This window comes from Onychostoma macrolepis, chromosome 15 (genome assembly GCF_012432095.1).
Source record: "Onychostoma macrolepis isolate SWU-2019 chromosome 15, ASM1243209v1, whole genome shotgun sequence".
Classification (NCBI taxonomy): domain Eukaryota; kingdom Metazoa; phylum Chordata; class Actinopteri; order Cypriniformes; family Cyprinidae; genus Onychostoma; species Onychostoma macrolepis.
This window is the reverse complement of record NC_081169.1, coordinates 8305023-8329915: the sequence shown is the minus strand read 5'-3', so window position 1 is coordinate 8329915 and position 24893 is coordinate 8305023. Positions and strand designations below refer to the sequence as shown.

The window sequence follows — 24893 nt, the reverse complement described above, 5'->3', positions numbered from 1 at the left end:
TATTTAATACACGAGTTTCACAATTTGAGTTGAATTACTGAAATAAATGAACTTTTCCACAAAATTCTAATTTATTGAGATGCACCTGTAGATCTAAAGTAAAAATTGAAATTAGAATTTTTTTTTTTTACTCCAAAATGGTCTTCCATTGTTCTCACATAAAATAAGTTAGTGCAAACCAGTGGCCAACGGGAGTGTTCTGGAAACCTGTATGAAAACAGTTATTTAAAAAAAAATCAAATATGATGTAAATCACAATGGCGTGAAATAAATGTAAACACAAAATATTCTTTATTTTTCGTCTTTAACTAAAGACTACACAGATTCACTGCTGTAGCTCTAAAAGGTATCTACATTTGCATTTTATTTACAGCCCAGTTCTTGTCACCTTATTTACATTTTCAAAGAGAAGCATTTAGAAACACAGTGTTGAGAACAAATGAAAAGTCCAAATGAGTCCAAAAGTTTAGAAAAAATAAAAGCCTTACAATGCATGTCAGTGCAATTAAACACATTGCATTTTTTTCCTTCATTCATCATTGTTCTTTTTAAACACAGCGATATTGTCAGACTCATGATGTCACTGCATTCAATGAGAGTAAAATAAACCAAAATATGCTCGACAATATTATACAGCTTAAAACACTTGATCTAATTATCTTGGTGACCATTCCCAAGTGATTTCCCCAAGAGTGACAGCAGGGGCAGATTCATAAACCGAACACTAACGTGAAGCGCCAATGCACCATCATGTCCGACATATTAACACCATCCAACCAGAAATAGACGCTCTTTGAAGTTCACGTATCCAGATGATGGGTTGACGTGCATTTCAACCTCTAAACGACGCACCTTCAGGCTTTAATGCATTTCAGGCAGCTTGCAGACTTTCACATTCAGAGCACTTACGACGTTGCCCCATGCTTGGGAGACCCTCGGGGCAAAGGCTGTTCACAGGGGTTGTCACCTTTCCTTACCACAATGTGCAGTGCTTGCAGCACTCAGTACATTTCTTAAAAAAAAAAAGGAGTCTGAGTGCACGTTTAAGTAATGTGCTTCTTTTTTTTAAGCATTCATGCCGCTTTACGCTTGAAGCATTTATTTCACTGACAAACATGAGGATGTATACTCCTCTAAAAAACACAGCACTAAAATAAATACTGTCATTTTTAGGAATGGTCCATATGCAACTCTTTGTTTTAACCATGAAAACAAATTAATTGAATTGACCGATTTTCTGGACTTTATTCCATGTGTTGAAACACTAGGCATTGTTCAAGTACAACAACTAGCAATAAAAAGGGACAAGTGTTCACATTTCTGTATGCTTTCACAATTTTTATACTGTTTTGTGAATGTTACCATGAAATAACGTGTTGCTTTCAAACTATTATATTAAAAAAAAAAAAAAAAAAAAAAACCTTCTTCATAGTCTCAGTAGCTCCATTCCAAAACCTTGTGAGCTGCCTTGCTAGGCAGCACCCTAACAAAAATGAACCATCATAAGTGATTAATCTGGATCTTTGCACGGCACACAAACAATATAAGAGAACTGACTGTAATAGAGTTTGATGTTAGCATGTTGCTATTCTAAATGCATGATACTCTAATATGCATAATAATACATAGCACAGAAATATTGGATAAGAGTCAATATAATAGTAGTTCAGATAACTACTACTGATACTTTAAAGTGAATTAAATATAAACATATTTATAATCAACATTTCTCTCAAATTGTTGGCCATCTTGAATTTTTTTTTACTTGCCTTCAAAACAAAAGGACACATGCAACACTGCCTAAAGACTAAATCTAACTGCCTATTGGAACAAGCTGTCAAGTCAGAACAACCTTTGAAATGCTGTCTAGGTAGGCAGCTCACTAGGTTCTGGAGATAATTTCTTTTAAACAGTGTTGTTTCATTTTCATTTCAAGTACATTTAAAGACCATGGGGATACATATTTCCTATTTGTTTCCTAAATTTCTGTCAATTTTCCAAATTTTCAAGAAGAGTGCATACTTTATTCTTCTTTTCCCCTTCTATTCATGTTTTAAGCCATTTGGTCAAATTTGGAAATAAAAATAATAATTAAAAAAATGAATGTTACCAGCAAGCCAACCAGTCCCAAAATATTACAAGACACCACGACAAGTTTTGAACATGAGATGGGTTCAGCTAGGAATCTGAACTGGTAGCGATGCACTGCAAACACCAATGTCCTTGTTTAAGTATGACACAGCCGGTGGGCTTTCAAGTATAAAAAGAAGCGATTAAAAGAGGTCTCTCCTTGGCTGAGGCGCAGGAAAAGGCAGAGTGGAGTGAAGCTCGTGAATAACAATCTGCTCGTCTGGCAGCAGGCTGAGCCAGTGAGCATAATGCATTACCAGCCTTCTTCCTATATTCCTTTGAGCAAACCCACAAACTCGAAGGCAGAACCGAATAAACCGCCGACACTGCCATATGCCGTCTTCTAGCAGCCACACTTAAGGGGCAAAGGGGGTTTAAGAATTACCAAAAGAGAGAAGGGCACTCTGCTGTTGTCGAAACAGTGCAACTGTTTTCAACCATGTACGTCATGTATTAAAAAAATAAGTCTGGCACAGTCAACATAAAAATAAAGTAACATAATATGGTCACAAACGCAACTTGTCTTTGGCAAGAAGTCCTGGACGCTGAGTCCGAGTACGGGTTCCCCTCGCGTTCATGTCACCTGCGACCCATCTCAGTCTGTCGCAAGAAGTGGATGTTATTTACGTTGTCGGCCAACTCGGGGAACTGGTCGACCGATACTATGTAGAAGCCCTCGTAGCCCTGCACGCGTCCGGAACTCAGAAGCTGCTGCCTCTCCCCGTCCGTCCAAGCTCGAGAACCCTCTTCTCCTTGTCGTAGTCTGTGACGTTCACGAGCCCAGGCAGTCACGACGACCCTCTGACGCGCGAGCTCCAGCACACGGACCTTCTCTTCGTCGTGGCTGCTGCCATAGCGGACGTTGAGGCACAGCGTACCGTACTGCAGCTGGACGTCGGTTATGCGGCGCGAACGGCCGCCGAGGACCGTGTTGACCTGCGAGACGGTTACGTTCACACCCGTCTCCAGTGTGCGCTGGCCCACCGTCATGCCAAGCAGAGAGAGGTCGCCCTCTACTGGTCCCAATTTGACAAAGTAGTGTGTGTCCAAACCTGCGATGGTGAAGTGTAAATCCTGCAGGTAGGTGGCCTTGTCTAGGACCGCCGCGATCCGCCGCCCATCCTCGTTGGCCAGGCTGATGATGTCGGCAGCAACACGGCCCTCCCGGATGGCTACTTTCACACCTTTCCCGAAGAGTGAGGCCCCTGTGGCGAAGAGCGTGCGGAGAGGGGTTTGAGGGCAACCGGAATCACTCGACCCGTAGATCTGGTCAAACCGCTCCAACCGGACGAAAGACTTCAGCTGCCTCTGGACTTCACATTGTACGCCCAGAACGGACTGCAAGAAGACAAACAAAACCCTGTGAGTGTCCTGCCATCAGTTTCACATTGATCATGGGTGACTACTTTCATTGAGTGAATAAATTAAACGTATGATATTGCATCTCCAAAACAACATTCGCAATTACCATTGGCCACAGTGAGGTCTGTGGCGGTATTGATTGAATGTGACATATTATGACACGTTGCTTCTCAGCAAAACACTCTACGTTGTAAATACTTGCATATGATTTTCACATTCATTATGTTATCTCCTCCAGTGGCAGGCGTCATTGCGCCCACCGCCTTCGCTGCTGCTATTTCCTGGGAGTAAGTAACATTTCCTAATGGTTTGTGCAGGATGGGTGATCTCAGCAGGAAACTCATCCTACCCCCGCATTCAGCTGCTCAACTTTCCCCTCAACCAAGAATCGTGCTGCTTCATTAACACTTCAAACATTTCACATTTCCTGATATAACTACGTAGCATAACTCTTTCTATTTTATGTTCAGGTGTGAAGAAGTGTGAATCAGGTGATTTTTTTGCTTCCAAATGTGCTGATCTGACTCTTCAACTCTGGAATAACTTTTGTTTGTAGAGAGTAAACATATTCCCATGAGGAGAACTGAATACAGGACTCTCTCTTTAGGCCAACAATAATGTAGTGATAAGTCATCCTCTCCTTTAATGTGACTTGACGGGAAACCCTCGCCCCAAGAGAAGATTTAGATAACCATGAGGGACCTAAGCGTGCAGATGGATTGTACTAGTCCTAGAAATAGTGTGTTCTGGGTGTCAGACTCCAGGGCTCCTGTCCGGAAGGAGAAACAGAGTCCAGCTGAAGCTCTGGCACTGGCACAAAGTTCTTGGGTTATTTGATATGATTCCCTCAGAGTATATGTTCCCATCTTTCCCTTTGCCTCCTTTTTGCTCTCTTTTTGTGTTGCCCTTCACTACAGATTAAGTTACTGAACTTGGAAAGAAACAAAAGGTTTCTTTAATGACTCAGTTGTTTTTCCTAGACAGTGATGAGATTAAATGGAGAGCAGATGGTTGTCTCTTGTACCTCACATGTTTCTCCTGATTAATATACCCTGGTAATCTCACATGTACCTTCTCTAGGGTTTCAGAAGAGATCTCTGCATTGTCTCGAACTGTTGAAACCTTCAAGATTAAATTACTAGAGCTGCTATTCACATTAAATTTACAGTACTTTAAGCAAATATTTGAAGCATTTAACGGAATGCCTGCCTTAGAGGTATACTTCACACCGCACCACAATATGTTTTTTTACTCCACTAGCCTTCTCATTCTGGTCACAGTTCAGAGGGCACAGAGAGATAAACGGATGGTGGGGGTTGTCTATGCTGCAACCTACCTATTTGACTTTTCTCTGACCAAAAAAAGGAAAAGAAATACATCATTCAAATAGCACTGGGTGGTCAGACAGCATGGAGGCCTATCAGCAAAGGGCTCTGATCAAAGTCAAAATCAATCTGAGGGCATCCAGTGGATATCAACCAGCACATTTACATCATTTCTCATCCACATAGGTCTTTAAGACCCTGGGAGTCTAAACGGCAAGGAGAACGAGAGTGATAAAAAAGTCAGCGCTCACTATCCAGCTGTTGCTGGAAATTTTCAGAGCACTAAATCCATCACGCTCAGGGTTAGAAGCAGCAGAACTCCAATCCAAAAAAAACTCCAATTGAATTAGAAAGTGCTGGCTGTGTGTAAGAACACAGGACTGAGCAGGTGAATCTCAAAGCCAAAGTCAATATTTCACACCAAAATTCAAAATCTATATTCAATTATATTTTGTAAAAATGAGAACAAAGCATAACTTTGTGACCATTAATTCCATTGGGAGTTTTTGTCTATGACAATTAAGCACTTAAAAAAAGAAAAAAAAGAAAAAAGGAAGAGTTCATAAAAATAAAAATGTAAATTACATGACTTTTTCTTGTTGTTGTTATATTAGCCCTTTAATAATGTAAATAGTATTTAATACACCATGGTTGTACTGTCTATAATTATTTAATCAGAATGTTAATTTGGTAATGACATAATGTTGATGAGATCTAGGAGAGAATTAATTGTTATGAAAATAAGTCACATTCATTTTAATATAACCCATGTTCTTTGTAAGACTCAGTCGGTTGTTCTTGTGTGGGTACTAGGTAGTAGGTTTGTTAATAGTTGCAAAATATGAAATTTCAGCCAGAAAGAAATTGGAGGAAAAATAGCTGCTGGTAATGAAGGGTCATTTCCTCTATGCCTTCAGATACTCTGCACTGCAGGTCTTGTAAATGTAACATGGGCATTATGGCATAAACAACCCACTTTAGACTCTCAAAAGAGCAGCAGTGCAGCTGCAAGGCCATTAGTAAATTTTTTTTTTTTTTAATGCAGCTGCTTTAAAAGCCCATAAATGACCCCACAATTACATTGCCAAAAAGCAAATTGGTTGGCAATTAGAATTGTTTACTGCCCCCTAATAAAAGGGAAAAATCTGCGTGTGGGGTTGAGCTAGAGAGAGCTGATTTATGGGTAACTCAGTAGGCTTGACTATGCAAAGGGCTGCAGGACACAAGATTGTTCCTTTTCGGTCTCACTTCGACAGTAAAGTTTCAGTCTCAGCGTAAACATTCACAAGTTTTATGGTCTCGTAAAGAATATAAAAAACATTTGAAATGGAAAATTCAAGCAAGGATTTGGAATTGAATTAGGCTCTTTTGAGAGCAGTCTTGAAAGTGGTATTGGATGCACTTCTGAGGTTCCCATAGGAGAGGAACCCTACGAGGTACATGATAGAGTGGAGTCTCCCTTGAGGGTTGAGATTGCTGCCCAGCAGAGTCCATCGGTGCATCTTTGCATTGTGTCCAAGTTGATTTGAAGTCAGCTCACACCACTCCCAAAGAAACAAACCTTCGAGTGCAATTCTTTTAACTTTTCACAGGTTTTGAGAAGTGGTCACACTAGAAAACTTTATTTTCTGCTCTGTTGATGGTTTGATCCAATGGCCACAAGTAACCATTTTTATGTTTTGCATCGGTGGAGACTTTTTAAATACACACCCTGACAATTTAAACAGCTTTGTATGCAAGAGCACACTACAAGAGGAGACTGTGTGCTCTTGATTAAATTATAATGATTGGTTCCCAAAAGAGAATTCATTAGGACAAGTCTGGTTTAATACCTTCTAAAACATTGATCCTATGTTGGGAGGTGAGTCTGTATGGCCGTTAAAACCAAACAGAACTCTCTGAAAGAGACTGTTTTCCCTCACAACTCAACTAAATAAAAACAAAATCCGGGGTGTCTAAACTTGAAAGTCCTTTTTTGGATACTTCAGTTCTCCTTGAATGTTTGAAAGCCATATGAAACCTGCCAGGCTGACGGCTTCAAATAGCTCCATCACATTAGATTTAAAATCTCATATCTCAGCTGTCTGAGGCTCACCCATGTCGCTCAGCCTCAAATGCTTGCTTATTATAGAGCCTGATAGTTTGAGGTTGTGCTGCTTATACTGTTTGACGCGTGGAGTGGAAGTTCTTACCATCTCGACTGGGATTTGACTTACCATACAAGCCTATCAGTTTTAAAATTCAAGTAGTTTAAGTTGCTTTTATACATCTATAGGCGTGGGCAGTACAACAAAAATTTTACATCACAGCATGATTGATTTTTATAAAACGCTATCAACAATATATATTTTCATTATTTTCCATTAACCTTTCTGGACATTCCAAAAAAATGGGTAATGTACGAAATGACTTTTCTAATTAATTGATAAAAAAAAAAAAAAAAAATACAGTAAAACAATGCTATCATTTAAAATAACTGTTTTGTTGTTCTATTTTAACATAGAACAATGGCAAAGTTGAACTATTATCAATATTGAAAACTGTGATAATACTGCAAAAAGCTATTTAAAATAATTTTAGATGGAGTACAGCATTTCACATGGAAGGATATGCCAACTTCCCAAAAGTATTTGACAAGTCAGCTACCAATAATACTGTGAAGCCCTATATACCCTTTATCTTCTCGAAAGAACCATTAGTTTGAGCCAGGACAGCTTAAGAGGTAAGGTGTCCTTAACAACAGCCAAAAGAGCCGCCACCATGTCCAACTGGCTTCTCAATTATTCAGATGGCTTAAAGGAGGCTCGATAATCAGTGCATGTCTGAGGCTGAGAAAAACAGGGAGCATTGAGACAAAGAACCATAAAGATAGGGAAAGAGAGGGAGACAACATCTTTTAGAGAGCTAAAGAGTGTGAAAGACTGAGCTGAAATCAATGGCTGCTGCTGGAGGAAATTTGGAGTGAATTTCCCTAATGGCAGTCCTATTACAAGGGCTCTTTAGCTTGACCCCTTTCCCTTGGCTTGAGGAGCCAGAGCAGAGGCCATGCTTATCCGCACGAGAATCTGGGTTGATTGCTGTGTACTCCTTTGGGAGGCGGCAAACTAAAAGGTCAAGGTACTGCAAATAAAGTCTGAAGTTGGAGTCAAAGGCCAGGTGTGTTTTTAAAGAGGTGGGCAAACAAAAAGACAAATTTGTTGGATAAATTACCTTGGTGCTATCCCACTCCTGAGTCTTCATCTGAGTGTGAATGAGCTCGTAAGAAGGCTCCATGGTGTCCATGGCAGGTTTGTGGTAGCCAGGGATGACGTTGTATAGCTGGAAACCAAATGTCACTAGCCAGCTGTTAACATCTGTTGAAAGAGAAATGCTGCGATGAAATACACTTACAGCAGAGCAAAAGGTAACTGCAGCACTCAGTGATAATGCCTGTATAATAATTTACTCTATTTGGGGTGAACTACACCACAAAAGCGTGATTCATTGCAAATCAGGACACATGCCAAGTGAGCTCCTTCTTGAAATAAGCTCCTGCAGTCATTACAGGCAACACTAGTTTCAGAGACTGGACTAAATATGATTAATCCTCCACAGGAAGTGGCAAATCTCCAAAAAAAGATGATCATTTGTAGCATTTTGTCCACACACAAAAAAACGATAAAATTACATCCAGCATGTGAGAAACTTGATGTTTGAGATCTGCCGGTGTGCTTTATAATCATACATATTTCATGCTGTGACCATGTGTGTCACCCTTTCTATAATCAGAATATGCATTTTTGTTTTTGTGCATATTCACAGGCATTAGCATGAATAGTGAATCATACTATAAAATACTGAGAGTATGAACCTTACCAAAATCAAATGGCCTTTTGATTTTTCCCTGCTGCATCAAATACATTAGTCATGGATAGAAGAGACACTGCTATAACAATGAAGTGCACACTGACAACTGCTCCTTTATTTAAGGCTGTGTCACTTGACAGAGTTGTTTTAAATATGAATTTGATTAAGGACAATGAAAGGACCCTTCTGTATTTCAGAGGAATGAAAATGTCAATGCCATCATTCATAAAAGGCTGACAGCCCACTCAAGTACATCTAATATGCAGCAGAATCTTTAGATTTCCTTCTTCAAAGCTAACTTTAATGATATAGGCTACAGCCTAGTGGCTAGGTGTTTAGCTGAGCTTGAAATATGGCTAGTCCGCAGTAATATTAGCATACATATGCTATATCCTTCTGAAAAAGATAGAAAAAACTACAGTAGCACATGCCAGTTTAGAAAATGCTAGTTAGTTGGTGCTTATTTGCTGGTGAGCATAATTAACCAGATTTTTACAAGAAAAATCATAAGAAACACACCAACTTCACATTTTGGAGAATGGTATACAATGCACAACATAAGCAAGTAACCAGGTATAGTATTTTGTAGTGGTGCTATATGAAAGGTAAAAATGGTTCTGGAAAACTCTCACGAGGTTCACTTTTGCTGCATCCAAGGTAAGGGTTAGGGGCAGGGTTGCTGCAGCACTCCAAATAAGCTCAGTGTATGAATGTTGCATATGAATTTTCAGAGAACAAGGGCTCATCTCACCACAAATCTTTTCGACAGGATACTCAAAGGAAATACACAAAGGAACACACTAGAACAAGGCTGCTCTAACATAAACAACCGATATTGTGATTCTATAGCGTTCATTTCCTTTGATAGTAAGGGCATGAACAAGGCTTTGATTTCAGTCAAAAACCAGCACGCATTCACTGTTATAGACTACAAATGTGACTATAATATTTTGTTTTCTTTGAGTAAGGCTGCGATTTCACTTTCAAGTGGAGAGAAAAGTGAATCAGCCCCTAGCTTCTAGTTCCATGGACTCCTTTGTGTTATTTGTCTAACACTGGGGAGCATTCACTACTATTTACCTCCCGCACAGGCTAGGGAAGCAAAGACTGATGGGATATTTCAGAGGAACAACCTGAATGAAGAACAAAGGGGACTTTGTTGTGCTGTCATTGCTCACAAGCAGTGTATGTGGAGGCAAGATCACCCCCAAGCTGGGGCTGGGACGAGAGCCTGAAAAATAATCACTCTAGTGCAAAGATTCTTGGCACCAGGTGCTCATGGTGTTTTAGATTGTTGAAGGTAAAATGTAACAGTTAAGTTATTTACAGGTTATTTAATAGCCCTCCCAACCTTTGGCCCGAGGCGCTGCGATAGGCTTCCTCAGCCCTATGACCCTACACAGGACAAGCAATTTGGATAATAGATGGATGGATGGATGTATTAAATAATGTTAACCTCAGTGTGTTCCAACACAAGAATTATTAGAAATTATGTGATTACCTGTCATGTAGCACTTGGTTTCTTGGTTGTTGCTCAGTGGGTTGTTGTTCTTAAACATGTAGAGGTTGAAGGGCACAATGTTGTTGCTGTTGAGTTGTTTCCAAACATCATGGTCAGGAGTGGTCCATCGGCCTGCAAGAACATCGTAATCTCTGCGTCCCATGTGGACAAGCTTTGTAAAGGGCTCATAAAGGCCACCCTGGTAGCCTACAACTAGCTGGAAACTTGGGTTGGAGTCCAAATACACTTCCCCAAAAGCTGTGTGCAGGATCTGTTTGATCATGAGACCGGCACCACTGAATACAGCCAACGGTGTACCGATGTTATCGCAGGCCACGTAGAACTCATCTCCACTGCTCAACTCCATGGCAAACAGGTGGCCCTGAAGGTCATAGTAGAGCGAGGTGATCTCTGAGCTTGAGTGATTGTACATGTGCGTGACTCTGGTGGGACTGGACAAGTCTGCGTAGAAGAATTGCAGATGGTGGCCTTGGCTGCATCGACTAGACACTCTCCTGCCCAAGCCATCATAGCGGTACTTGATGGTCCACCCATTAACTTTGTTGTAGGCTTTAACAAGCAACCCAGCAGAGTTATACTCAAAGAAGTCATTGCCTCTCTGCCTGAGGAATCCATCCTCGTCCAACCGGTACTGCACGTCACCCAATCGAGTTATGCGGTCCCGAATGTCATAACGTAGCGGTGTAAGCCTAGCACTATTACCAGGACTAAGGAGGTGCAAATTCCCATTCAGATCATAGCTGTAGCGCCAAAGAGGCTTGTCGTTGATGGACACCACCTGGAGTTGGCCATCAGCATCATACTCGTAGGTGTAACGGGTGGTATTTGCATAGGGCCCCACTTTAAGCTCCTTGGCCACCACTCGCCCCATGTTGTCGTACTGTACCATCATCCAGAACATCAGCGAACGGAAAATCTCATACTGCACTTCTTTAACTCGTCCATAGGCATCAAAGTGTTTGGTGTGAGTCATGACAGCTGTGGTAATGATCTGGTTAATGTCATAGTAGATGACTCCAAACTTGCCAAACTGCTCCGTTTTGCCTGAGACGTCATCGTAGCGATAGAGGTCAATAGGCAAGGGGGTTTCATTGATGACCGCTTGCATGCTGGTGACACGGAAGCTGTTGTCGTAGTTGTAGTCGAAACGAGCGTTCACCATGCCCTCCTCACTGAAACGAAAGATCTGTCTGTCGATGAGTGGTCCAATCTGCCTGTAGCGTATGGTACACGCAAAGCCTTCACTTTGAAGCCCCACCGTTTTCAGCATGCCTGCAGATTCATCATAAGAAAAGGCAATCCGTGTTGTATCATAAAGGATTTCCAGCAGACGGGAGAGTTTCCCATACTTGTAGATGATTCTACGCCCCGTTCCTTGGTGGATGGTTTGCAGAAGCAGTCCATCTTCGCTGTAATCTTGCAAAACTGTGGCATTGCCCTCAGGTGGCTTGTATGTGTTTCTGTAATAGCCGATGGAACGGGTGGTTTCCAAGGTCTGCCTGGCCACATTGGGCATTGTTACTGAAGAGAGGCGATCGTTCTTGTCAAACTCGAAGATGTATTGTCGCTGGCTGTATAGCAGCAGCACCATGGACTGCCAAAGGAAAATGACAAAATGATGCTCAGTAAGCTGATTTAATGAAGCATAGTAATTCCCAACACATTCTGAGAGCACTTCAAACAGTTAAATGTGAAATTCTCATCCCAGTGAAAGTGAAGGTCACTAAGTACCCAGGAGTCACATTGCACCACATGACTAACTGCACAACAAACTGTAGGGTGTCACAGAATCACTTCAGGGTGCATAAAAATTACAAATATGCTGCTCTACAACACTGACTGAAAAATGAAGAAGGGCGAAATCTAATTTAATGAGGATTAAGTCATCATACCCCCCCTCCCCTGATACCAGTTTTAATAATGTCACCTTATATGGAGGTCAGTGGGAGGATATTCTGGAGTTTATATTTTAACAGGAATCAGCTCTTCTTCCTTTTTTTTACTTAGAAGTTATTGATCTTACCAGCAGCACATGGTCATTTTAGAATGGCAAGAAACATTAAATAGAGTGAATTTAGAGCTTACAATCAATACTTTTAAACCCATGTATTGGGGATGTCAGCACTTCAATGTACTAAACAGCTGCCATTTTCGTATTACACAGGTCTTGGATTTCTCAGATATTGGTTCTAATTAACAAGACAGTGACATTTTACTTTTTTTCTCAGTGATATTTTATGAACAAGTTCGTTGTCAGGCTGCATGTGGTAACAATGCATAACACAAGCTGCACATTAGACAGGGATCATTGCTAAAGCACATAAGGTTAAAGCTTAACAAGTAACAAATTAACAGGGTTTAACAAAAAGATCTCTTCAGAAAAAAGAGAAGTAGCAATTATTTTTCAACCTGATAATTTTACAGATAAAGATACTTACTTTTTCAAGGTAGGTGTAGCTCCATGACTTTCCATCTGCAAATATCTTTGAGGTGATTCTCCCATTTAGGTCATATTCCATTCGGACTGACATAGTGCCCCTCTGGATGCCTGCGATGTGGCCACCTGGTGAGTATGTGACATTGACACCATTTAGCCGACTACTTGGAGCCCACAAAGTAGGTCTTCCCGCATGGTCATAGTGGATCCTCAAAGTGAACTTCCTATGGTCATCATAGACTTTTTCAGTCCTGGTTACTCGGTCAAAATCCATGGATAACAAGTTCCTGTTATGAACCTATACCAAAAAAAAGGAAGATAGGAAGATTAGGCCTCTGAATTCAACACATGGACTTGATAGCATGAACTGTCTCCGCTGAAACTCAAATGATGTTTTACTCTAATGATTTTTTACTTTCAATTGCATACCTCTAGAGGCCACAAGCTTTTAAATTGACTGGTTTCTTTGTTTGCTGCATGTTAAAGCAAAAAGAATGAGAGAAGTACTCAGTTTAGTATAATCATTCCTCATGCCTTTAAGGAAGGAATTATTGAGGGGTAGATTTCCACTTCCATTGTATTTGAAGCAGGAGGAAAACAATGACACTTGAGGTGCATATGAAGTTCAAAGCCCACTACATTGTTTGAATGACATGTCATACTGAGTTTTTGGCTCAGTCCGAATGTGCAGAGCCCTCTGACCCCGGAACATGCTGAGATCAGAGCTGAGAACTAGTCCTACATGGCTAGTAATCCCAAAGGCACACACAGGTCAAAGCGGGGGGCGATCAAGGATTTAGAGGCCTTAATACCTTCAACCCTTGGCACAATGCACTAGAATCTTTATTGCGGCGATGTGAATTTAGGTATTGGTGGATAATAAATGGGGCATCCAGCTAGACCTAACTAAATGTCAACATTGTATTAGTCCATAAAGAACCTACACTTGTTGTTGAGAATTACAATGCAAAAATAAAAAGCACTCTACTCCACTTGGTAACCCGAAAGTACTATGAACTTGTCTAATATATTTAAGAAAAATGCTTATTAGCATGTTTCTAAGTCTGGCATGAATGCAAACTCAAAATTTGCCATAAAACTTTCTTTTTTTTCCAAGCATAACACTTTGTCGTATTATGTCTACAGGGCTGAATGAGTATTGACTAAACAACCATCTGGAAGTTTGGGCCAAACAGTCTTTGAAATGCATTATAATTAAACACTCATTTCCCCATATCTCTTATCAGTGTAATGTGTCCTTAATTGATCTTGGTTTTTCTCATCAGGTACTCTGGTACCCGGCTTGGCTCACTGCTGGCAAGGCTTAACAGAGTCTTAAAGTGATTTTGCGAGTTGTTGTTGGCTTTGGTCCAGTGGTATGGTGGAAGGGGGGAAGCACAGCAAGCAAGCTTTCGCTCTCTCTCCTCCTCGTGGGCATGCTGGGAGCTCTCATCTGTGAAGGGACAATTACACTGGGGCCAATTAATGTCACTAATACCTAATTGAGAGGATTATTTTACATTAAAAGCAAGCAGCTCATGAATAGGAGAATTCCCGGTGGGGGTGACAGAACAAAGAGGTTGACAGAATAAAGGGCAGATATTTTTCCCTCCCCACTCCTTTAAGCCTCACCCACCTACTGATGAACATGGCCCCCATTTCTTTCACTCTCGCTTTTTCAAATACAGCTTGACTCTTTTATCTGAAGATATCAAGATTGAGAACTTACTCAAAGCATCAATCTATCCATCCATCCATCCATCCATCTTGTTCGAAAACCAGTTCGAAAACAGTTATTATTTATGCTATTCTGTTAAATGTTATTTACTAGACATTTCAAGGCATCAAAAAGCCAGGCTTTTATGGCTCTGAGGATGAGAGAACTTTTGTCAAGGGCCGATTTGTCCAGAGTAGGATGACAGGGGACTGAAGCGACGGGTTTAAAGGAAAAAAAAATAAAAAATGAAGAGAGAATGAAAGTGAAGGCTGGATGCTCATGCCAGGCTCTGGTTGAGCAGAGGCCCAACGGGCTGGAAAAAAAGCTCTTTTGGCAGTGAGATCTTGGGTCTCTGGAGAATGGAAACCCGCTCAAGGGGAATGCCTTAAATTGGACATTCCTTTAAATGGACTAAGCTTTAGGAAAGCAGATATGGCGGGAGGAAGGAGATTGGACAGGGGCAGGGTGGGAAAAACAGGGGGTTTGAGGAAGTGTCTAAGAACCCCCAAAAAGGACATCAAGACAAAAAGTAGGGTGTACTTACACTAAACCATAATTATTCCACATGTTACATAAGGCACATTTAAACAGTATCTACAAATATTTTCGTGTGGCACTAATTTTGACACTCAAACGAAAATCGCAGACAGCAAGTTGCTCAAACACTCTTCAGTATAAGACAGTATATCGACAAAATACGTAGCATCACTGTTGCTCACTTTTTTAAATTTAATTATTATTTTTTTTTTTACTATTATTGAAAAGTTTGGGGTTAGATAAATAAAAGATTAGCACTAATTCAGGTAGGATGCATTGAATTGATAAAAAGTGACAGATAAAAGACATTTACAACGTTTAAAAGATTTCCGTTTCAAATATTTGCTGCTATTTTGCACTTTCCATTCATCAATTCCTGAAAATAAATGTATTGTTGTTTCCACAAAAATATTAACATTAATAATATTAATAAGAAACACAGTGACAATAAGGTCACAGGTGCTATCCCCTTTCATTGTACGGAAAAAAAGCAGCATGGACATTCTGTAAAACATCTCCTTTAGTCTTTCATTGAAGAAATTAAGTTATACATGTTTGAAAAATATGAGCGTAAATGGCAGAATTGTAATTTTTGGGTGAACTAACCTTTATAGTTGATGTTTTACTGACTGAAATTCCAGAAAAGTTATCGTATTATTCACACACTGTATTGGGGAATGTTAGACAGGCACTTGCCATGTTTCTCCCTCCCTTTTTTGACAGCCGGATGAAATTTGCATGCTTTGCTGATCAAAATACAACTACTTTGAGATTACCCGACTCCTGTTTGTCAAACAAACAACGATTAAAACTAGGAACAAAAGACAACATTTTTTTCATAACTCTGCTAATTATCAGAATATCTTAGGACTGTCGCTAATGCACTTTTGGCAATGAATAAACAACTTGTAAGTAACGTTTGTTTTCATAAATCACCATCAATAATTGAAATTTCCCATTCCATATTCGAAAAGTCAACAAATCTGTCAAACAGCATTTGATTTTCTTCTCTGCTGTCATAAAAAATGTATTCAAGTTTTTGTTCTTCAAATCCAATATTTGCTTGTCGCTTTGCAATTCATTTATAATTTCCCCCCGTCCGCTGCGGTGGTAAGAACTGTAATCTTGTTTGCTCAGTGCGATTTGTCGCTTCCTTCAGTAAACACACTTGCCCACGTGTTGGTTTTGTTTGTTTGGAGGCAGTATAGGACACCATTCTAATAATGTAAAGCAAACATTTAGAGAACTGTCAGTCGAGGCCTTGCGTTTAAGCTTTCAGTGGTTTTTGGGATTTGAGCTCGCTGTGAGGGGACAATTTACACTACTATTTTTCCAGAGCTCTGTTGTTGTCAGGAGATGTGGTTGCTATGGAGACAAGAATAATTTTGGTGGCCTGGCAGCTGTTCTTGATGGTGTCTAGTAGTCAGTGTGATGGACATGTGACCACAGTAAAACTTCAGGCTGCTAGTGACCCACATTTCTACTAGGGCTGGGTATTGCCAACTACATCTTCATTTGAAACACACTGCGATATAAATCTAACGAGTCAATGGATCGTTATGCATCACAATATTGGTATTGGAAGCCTTTTATCTTTCGGTTAGTATGATGCCTCATAGAAGCTTTGTTAACTGAACTGTGGGAAAGCATATGAATGCACACATTAAAAGTAGTTGATATACTGTATGGTTGAAATCATTGTAATAGAATTTTCTTAAAGAGTCATTGTAATAGCATACTGTATATGCTTTTGTAAATGTGTCCATTTAAATCTCTTTCTGTTCTTCCCTTAATTCTCTTGGCTTCATATCAACTTGACAAACATCCTCACAGCCAGCAGCTTCACCCCTCATACAACACACACACACACATACAATTTGACACATTCACCCACTCATCCACCCACATAATATCACTTGACACGTCACTCAAGGTTGCTCAATGATTTCAGTACGGATTGTCCGTTGGTTCATACTTATAAGCTGAGCCTTTCTACAGTCTGCACTCAAAGAGTGTATATATATATATATATATATATATATATATATATATATATATATATATATATATATATATATATATATATATATATATATATATATATATATATATATATATATATATATATATATGTGTGTGTGTGTGTGTGTGACCCTGGACCACAAAACCAGTCTTAAGTCGCTGGGGTATATTTGTAGCAATAGCCAAAAATACATTGTATGGGTCAAAATTATAAATTTTGCTTTTATGCCAAAAATCATTAGTATATTAAGTAAAGATCATGTTCCATGAAGATATTTTGTAAATTTCTTACTGTAAATGTATAAAAATAATAATTTTTGATTAGTAATATCCATTGCTAAGAACTTCATCTGGACAACTTTAAAGGCGATTTTCTCAATATTTAGATTTTTTTGTTGTACCCTCAGATTCCAGATTTTCAAATAGTTGTATCTCGCCAAATATTGTCCAATCCTAACAAACCATACATCAATGAAAAGCTTATTTATTCAGCTTTCAGATGATGTATAAATCCCAATTTCAAAAAATTTTGTGGTCCAGGGTCACATATACTGTATATGTATATATATTAGTGTTGTCAAATGATTAATCGCGATTAATCGCATCCAAAATAAAAGTTTTTGTTTACATATATATATATATATGTGTGCTGTGTATATTTATTATGTATATATAAATACACACACATGCATGTATATATTTCAGAAAAATATGTTATGCTTATACATCAAATATATTTATTTATAATATAAATTATATGAATCTAAATATAGACATGTAAATATTTTCAAAACATATACTGTATGTGTGTGTATTTATATATACACATAATAAATATACACATAACACACATATTATGCAAAAAAACTTTGTATGCGATTTTATTTTGTATGCGATTAATCGTTTGACAGCACATATATATATATGCATTTTTTTCAGGATTCTTTGATGAACAAAGTTCAAAAGAACAACATTTATTTGAAATAGAAATAATTTGTAGCATCATAAATGTTTTACTATACATTTTTGATAAATTAATGCATTCTTGCTGAATAAAAATATTAAAATCGCTAAAATTTTACTGACCCAAAACTTTTAAATGGTAGTCTGTATATGCACATATATCATCTTGCAAAAGCTGTAAGGTGGTCCCAATACTGGCAGCACAAGAATTATGAAGACATCAGATGATGTCTGAGGAAACCCTCAGGGTTTTGATCACGAGAGAGTCAACCCTGCCCTAGGCGGTGACCTCAGCCCTCAGGGTCATAGAGACATGGCTGCTGAATGATGGATCGACTGCTGAGACACACACATGCGCAAACTGACCTTGGAAGGCAGCTACTTGACCGGTAAGGCCTAGCTAGACTCTACGGGGCAGCCATAATAAGAGTGATCAGTCTAAAGGACAGGCGCAGCGTGTGACTCTGAGACTGATGAGAAGAAGCAGTAGAGATTATAATCGAGAAGCAATTACTGCAAGTACAGGGGTCTTGATGCTCAGATGAGCTGCTATGTGGAGGTGTGACTGCGAGGTATGGAACCGTGTCTGCGTAAAATTAACTCAGGATGAGCAGATGACAACGTTGAGGTAACGTGGGGGTCTGAACACAATGACGTTCTGATGACAGGTAGGTTGTACATTTAGTCTCGCAAAATACAATGTGAATTTGTATTTGTTGAATAGAAATAAAATACAAATGCAAAATTAAAAAATTAGGCAACAGGAATAATGAATAATTTACCTTAGTTTTAAAATATTAGGTATTTGAACAAAAATAATGCTATGTATTGTTAATGATATTTATTATTTAATCCAAAAAGCATAAATTATTAATACAAATCCAACATAAAATATGAAGCTTTCAAAGCCAATTAATCATGAACAATCTATTGTCATACTTTCAGAGTACCTTGACAATGCAACTGCATAAATTTTAATTATTAAAGCTGCAGTCTGTAACTTTTGGCGCTCTAGCGGCTAAATAACACAGAACATTGTAGCTGGAACTACTTCTCTCTGTTTATGTATATGACAAATCACGCAGGTACTCCGCTGCAGTACCTACCCGAACCAGTCTAAAATAGTCTTATAGTTGAATATAAACACTTATTAAATGTGTACAGTAGTGATTCAGGACAAGCCAAAGACACGGTTTGGAAAATGGATTCATGGTGTACTCGCTTATTCTATAAATTTTGTAAATTTTGAACACAAAAGATTTAAGGACTGCAGCTTTAAATATTCAAGGTGTTGTTTTCTATGGAATTCTTTCTGAATTTTGTGACATTAGACCATAATACTCAATTTACAAGATTAGATGTTTTTATTTATTTACTTATTGCAAATTGCTTGGGATATAAAAGCATTTTCTACATTAATAAATATCTTGTCAAAAGTATAAATAGTAGCTTTTGAATTAATTTCTAACAATTTGGCCTTGGATGTGTTGCCAGCGGGCTTCATAGCTCTCATAATTTATTCTTAAATGTGTCTAAAATACTTCCACATGCTCTCTAATAACATTTGTGCTAAAATGGCTATGTGATCCTGTAAAAAAAAAAAAAAATGCTTTTACCATCTTTTCTAGCAACAGCAGAACTGCCAGCTTTTTTTAGAAATAATTAGACTCTAAAATTCATGTACAAATAAGAGAAAAAATGTGGAGAGAAAATTCTGTGACGTTCTTACCCTGAGTCTGCGCCCATACACTGTGACCTGTCCTCGTGCCTGTTCTTTCCGTTGTCTCCATTCAACCAGGTTGAGTCCATTGTCAATGGGCAGAGTGACGTTTCTCTTGCTTATGGTCGGGTTGACTGTTCCTGACAGCAGGTGAGGCTCCGTGTGAAGAGACACTTCCATACCGTTGGCCAATACCAGACGCAAGGAGCCATCCAGACCAATGTAGTAACTGTTTTTGACTTGATCTACGATTTAAAGACAAACAAACTAGTCTCATATATCTTGCAAAACATTGTGGAATTATTATCCAACAGTATCAGTAAAAGCTGACAGAATTATGACTAATCTCCACCCTTCATTGGTTACATGCTGTATTTCTCTCAAAATGGCAGCCAAATTTATGACACCACTGTTTGTTGAACAAGACCAGACAGACAGTGAAACAAAGGGATGATTCAAAGCCTAGTTAGTCTTTGAGTTGCCCTCAGAAGACCGAAAGAGAGAGAGAGAGAGAGAGAGAGCGAAAGAGAGGCAGAAAGCTATCATAGTTGAAGCCGTCTGCCTGTGGCAACTGAGATGCAACTAAATCTGAAACTGTCTGTCTCCATCCCCAGGTGGTCTCGCTAAGCGCTTTGGAGGGACACGGAAGATGGAAGACAGTGAAAGAGAAAAGGGGGGTGAACCTGAGAGAAATAAAGAGCGAAGACAGCGAATGGGAGAGAGACTGTTAACAAGAATGACGTATCAAATGAGAAGATGTCAGTGAATGCTTTGATGAAACTCATTACTAGTCAAAGGGAATTAATTGCTTAGCAAAAGCAGTGCATACAGCAGCCATACAAACAAGCTAGCATGTGAAGCTAACAAGTAGCTAGCGGACACTCATTCCCTGTTAAAAATAAACTGAATAATATTTTTAAGTAATTCTATTCCAATTAAATACAGTGAAAGTCAGAGTGTGTGACAGAAAACAGTGCTTTTACAGCTAAACAAATCACTCAACAGCCATCATGCTAATGCCCTCAGGCAGCTAATTTCTACATCTACTTTATTAGGAATAACACATTATAACATTTATAAAAAATACACATCTAAAAGTAACTGAGACTATGTCTCACAATTTTGCGACTGTATTTCTCATAAACACAAATTCCATTGTCAAAATATGACTTTATATCTCATAATTGCAACTTTGTTTATAGCAGCTGCAACTTCATAACTCACAATGTGACTATATTTCATTACGAATTTATCTTACAATGTGACTATTTTTCATTACGAATTTATCTCACAATGTGACTTTTTCTTAAATGCAACTTTGTCAGATTATTTATCGAAATCTGAAAATATCTCATAATTGTGATTTAGTATCTAGCAGTTGCAACTTCATATCTGGCAATGTGACTATTTCATAGTGAAATTATCTCACACTGTAACTATTTCTCATAAACGCAACTTTATTTGTTGAAATCTAACTATATCTCATAATTGTGATTTAGTATCTAGCAGTTGCAACTTCATATTTTGCAATGTGACTATCTCGTCATTGCAAATTTATAACTCACAATGTGACTATTTCTTATAAAGTCCCATTGCGACAAATAAAGTTGCATTTACATTTTGTAATTATGACTTTATTTCTAGCAGCTGCAACTCTTGTATCTCGTATCTTGCAGTGTGACTTCATTTCTTGTAACTAAGAATTCATATCTAACGATATGACTATTTCTATTTTACACTTTATCTCACAATTTATAAGAAGAAACAGTCTTCCATAAAATTCTGAAATAATATCTGATAACAATGGCATCTTAAATTTAACGTCTTTATCTCAAATAATTCTAAAAAACATAATTGGCTTGCTTTTAATTAAAAGGCAGGACTTAAAGTCACATTGAATGATTCAACTCCATGAGTTGTCCGTTTCGTCCTCTATACTGTCTTTGAAGATGAACAAAGTTGTGCATAAATTGGATCGTAGCAATGTCAAATGTATAAGCAGCTCTTGCATATTTATCTTTTGATGGCTTATTCAGGTAAATAATATTGGTGCCCTGAAAAAAACCTCTGACTGAATGACCTGGAAATCGAACACACGCTCACTCAACCTTGGAAAGTCAATAAACAGCACAAGGTCACCACCTCCGTGAAATGCATATCCAGATTGCGTGCGTGAAACTCTGTGTTGGAGCTAAAGCCAAACTGGTTTCCGTTTACAAAGCAGACAATAGTGAATTAATTAGCAGCAAAGCGTTTGGCAGTAAGCCCTCTTTCTCTCTCTCCAGCAGATGTCCAGGACAAGGTCACCATGCGTAGGTGACCATTAGTTTAGTCTAGGATAAGAACACCAGCAGAACTTTACGCCCTCTACCTCTTCTCTCAGAAGCAGTCGTCGGTAAACCAATTGAAGCCCAGGGGAGGAGGACAGCCCTTCAAATCAAACGCTCACAGGAGCGCAGAAAAATCTTTACAGTTTCTGAGGAAATAGAGCAGGGCACAGGGAGTTCAAAGCTATTTATCGGGAATCGATGGAGCGCTTGGTTAGGTGAAAAACAGGATATCGAAATGCCAAAGTATGCAAAGAAAATCACAAGCTAGAATGGCGGCCCCTGACCCCAACCACACCCCTCTGTCTCGAGGGCCAAAGTGATTAAGATTTGGTTTTCTAAGACGGACAGGAAAAGCAGGAGCTTGGTGAAAAAGGGAGGCTGGAACAAACAAAAGTGGTGGACAGGAAATCAATCTGGACTTCTGTCTTCATGAGTGGGCGGTGTTTGTATTTTAGAGAAAATACAAACACTCATGCCTCTATTGATTTCACGAAGAAGAGGCTTGTTTGCTTCCCACAAACATATCAATTTTGCCTCACAGTTATTTTACTTTATGTACAGCTACTAAGTTTCTAGTATATAAGAGAACAAAGAAAGTAATTGCTTTTGGGTGACAGAAACAGTTCCTTTGTTTCCTTTATTTATTCACCCTCATGTCGTTTCCAAGTGTTCTTAATGTAATATTTTGTATAATGTGATATTTGGAAGAATCTTCTTAGTGACCAAATATGACCATAAAAAAGTCTCTTGAACACTATAAGTCTTCTAAAGCCATATACAGACAGAAATATACACCTCAAAATGTTATGTTTTTGATAGAAGTCTCTTAGGCTCACCAAGACTGCATTCATTTGATCAGAAATACAGCCTGAAACAGTAATATAGTGAATTGTGAACTGTTATAATAAATATAAAATATAAAAAAATGTCAAAGCTGAATTTTCAGCAGTCATTACACATGATCCTTCAGAAATTATTCTAATTTGCTAATTTGGTGCTCAAGAAACATTTCTTCTTATGCGTATTAATTGAAAATGGTCATGATGCTTCATGATTTTTTTTTTTAAAGCTGCATTTATTTAAAAAAGATATTCTATTACATTACAGATGTCAGTAATTTTAGTGTATTTAACTGATCATTGCTGAATAAAAAAAATCATTATTCACTAATCCATTATTCACTAAAAATCTTCCCCTCTAATGAGCTGTTGACTCATGCACCGCTAGGACTGAATCATTCAATTCAGAGTAAGCTTGAGAAACTGATTACTTCGATTCACGCACAAATCATTCAGTCTGATTTGTGAACACGAACAAATGATTAATTAAAAAGAACTAGCTTAAAAATACATTTCATTATTTTATCCAGTTCTTGAGTTCAGTTCAGTTACTTAATGATTCAACAGTTCTTGATTCAACAGCCACTGAATGGCTTCAGAAGCCTAACTACTTTCATTATGATTTATTTTATTTTTTATTTTTTCAATTTTGGAGTTTACCAAGAGTGGTCACATCATACAGGTTTGGAACGACATGAAGGCGAGTAAATGATGGCAGAATTTCATTTTTGTGAACTAACCCTTGAAATGTACTGAATTTATAGTGTCTACACTCTCAGAAATAAAGGTACAAAAGCTGTCACTGGGGCGGTACCTTTTCAAAAGGTACATGTTTGTACCTAAAAGGTCCATTTTGGTACCTTATTAGTACTTAAAGTGTACTTATTTGAACCTAGTAGGTACAAAAGTGTACCTTTTGAAAAGTTACCGCCCCAGTGACAGCTTTTGTACCTTTATTTCTGAGAGTGTAGGCTAATTATAGTATCTAGGTCCCAGCCTAGGACCTCGATGTCCTAGGCTAATCCTTTACCCAATTCCCAAAAATTGTCCCCTAGGATGTGTTCAATGTGCATTGCTTTGCAGATATTCTTACCTTGCATGAGCGTGTAGAAGGTTCCAGAGGCCGAGAGGTTGGTGGTGACCGTGATGTCCTCTTTGTTGGAGCCCTCGGTTTGCACCCGCACAGTACTGTCTGAATCAGTGCGGTAACTGCTCACCCTGCCCGTGGGGTAAGTCACGTTTGTCAGCCGCCCATAGTTGTCATACCTGTGGAGATGGAGAGAACAGAGTGTGAAAAAAGATGGCTCAACTTGTCTTTAATGAGACCAACTGTGGATTTCAATCAAATGCAGGTCTGGCTTTTTAATAAGGGACTGTCAAAGTGAGCTGTACAAGCAAGAGAACGGCCTAAGAAAAATGTCGCAAAACAAAATATTTTGGAAAATAATGGAAAAGGGCTGAAGGTCCTTTCTCGATTTTTGAAACGGTTTACCACTGTGGCAGACATCATTATTGTTCTAGTTCGGTATGATTATGAAAGTAGCACAAAAATAACACTTCAACTTCAATCTCTGCAACAAAACTGACCTTAATTGTTAAGCAACAGCATGAAGAACTTATACAAGCTCAATTTTCCCAACAGGCATTTGAATGTGGCCCTCGTGGCTTGTGAAGTTAAATGAAAATCATTATTTTCTAGCCCTTATGTCATTCCAAGCCTTCATGACTTTCTTCTGTGGAAAACAAGATTATATTTTGAGAATTAACTGTTTGGGTCCCAATTTTGTCTTCAAGAGTCTTCTTTTGTGTTCCACAGAAGAAAGAAAGGGTGAGAAAATGACGTGAACTATCCCTTAATAACACGACTAGTTTGAGCTTCAAACCAACTATCACTGTAGAGCAGCTGTACAGAGTCAAATTCATTGGGCAATCTGAAATTGCTTGGTTCTGAAAATAAAGTGCAATATGACAATTTCACTGGGAGAAAGAACTGAGTGTAGAGCAGTACTCTTGCAGACAGATCTTTCGTCCAACTAGATGTGACAGCAGCGAGTAGTCTGTGAAAGAAACCAACAAACACGAAGATCTTCCAAGAAAACATATTTGATTTGGTGGATACTTATTTTATTTTCTATGACTTCCA

At 38.6% G+C, this 24893-nt stretch overlaps 1 protein-coding gene across 1 annotated transcript in view; it reads right to left on the bottom strand.

Moving 5' to 3' along the window:
- Positions 1 to 303: 303 nt before the first annotated feature.
- The window catches only part of tenm4 (teneurin transmembrane protein 4), a 231648-nt gene continuing 207058 nt past the window's right edge, over positions 304 to 24893 (bottom strand). Inside the window, 6 exon segments of the mRNA XM_058744934.1 lie at positions 304 to 3468; positions 8028 to 8170; positions 10165 to 11779; positions 12624 to 12920; positions 19591 to 19826; positions 23844 to 24016. Coding sequence (XP_058600917.1) covers positions 2710 to 3468; positions 8028 to 8170; positions 10165 to 11779; positions 12624 to 12920; positions 19591 to 19826; positions 23844 to 24016 — 3223 coding nt within the window. The 3' untranslated portion in view covers positions 304 to 2709.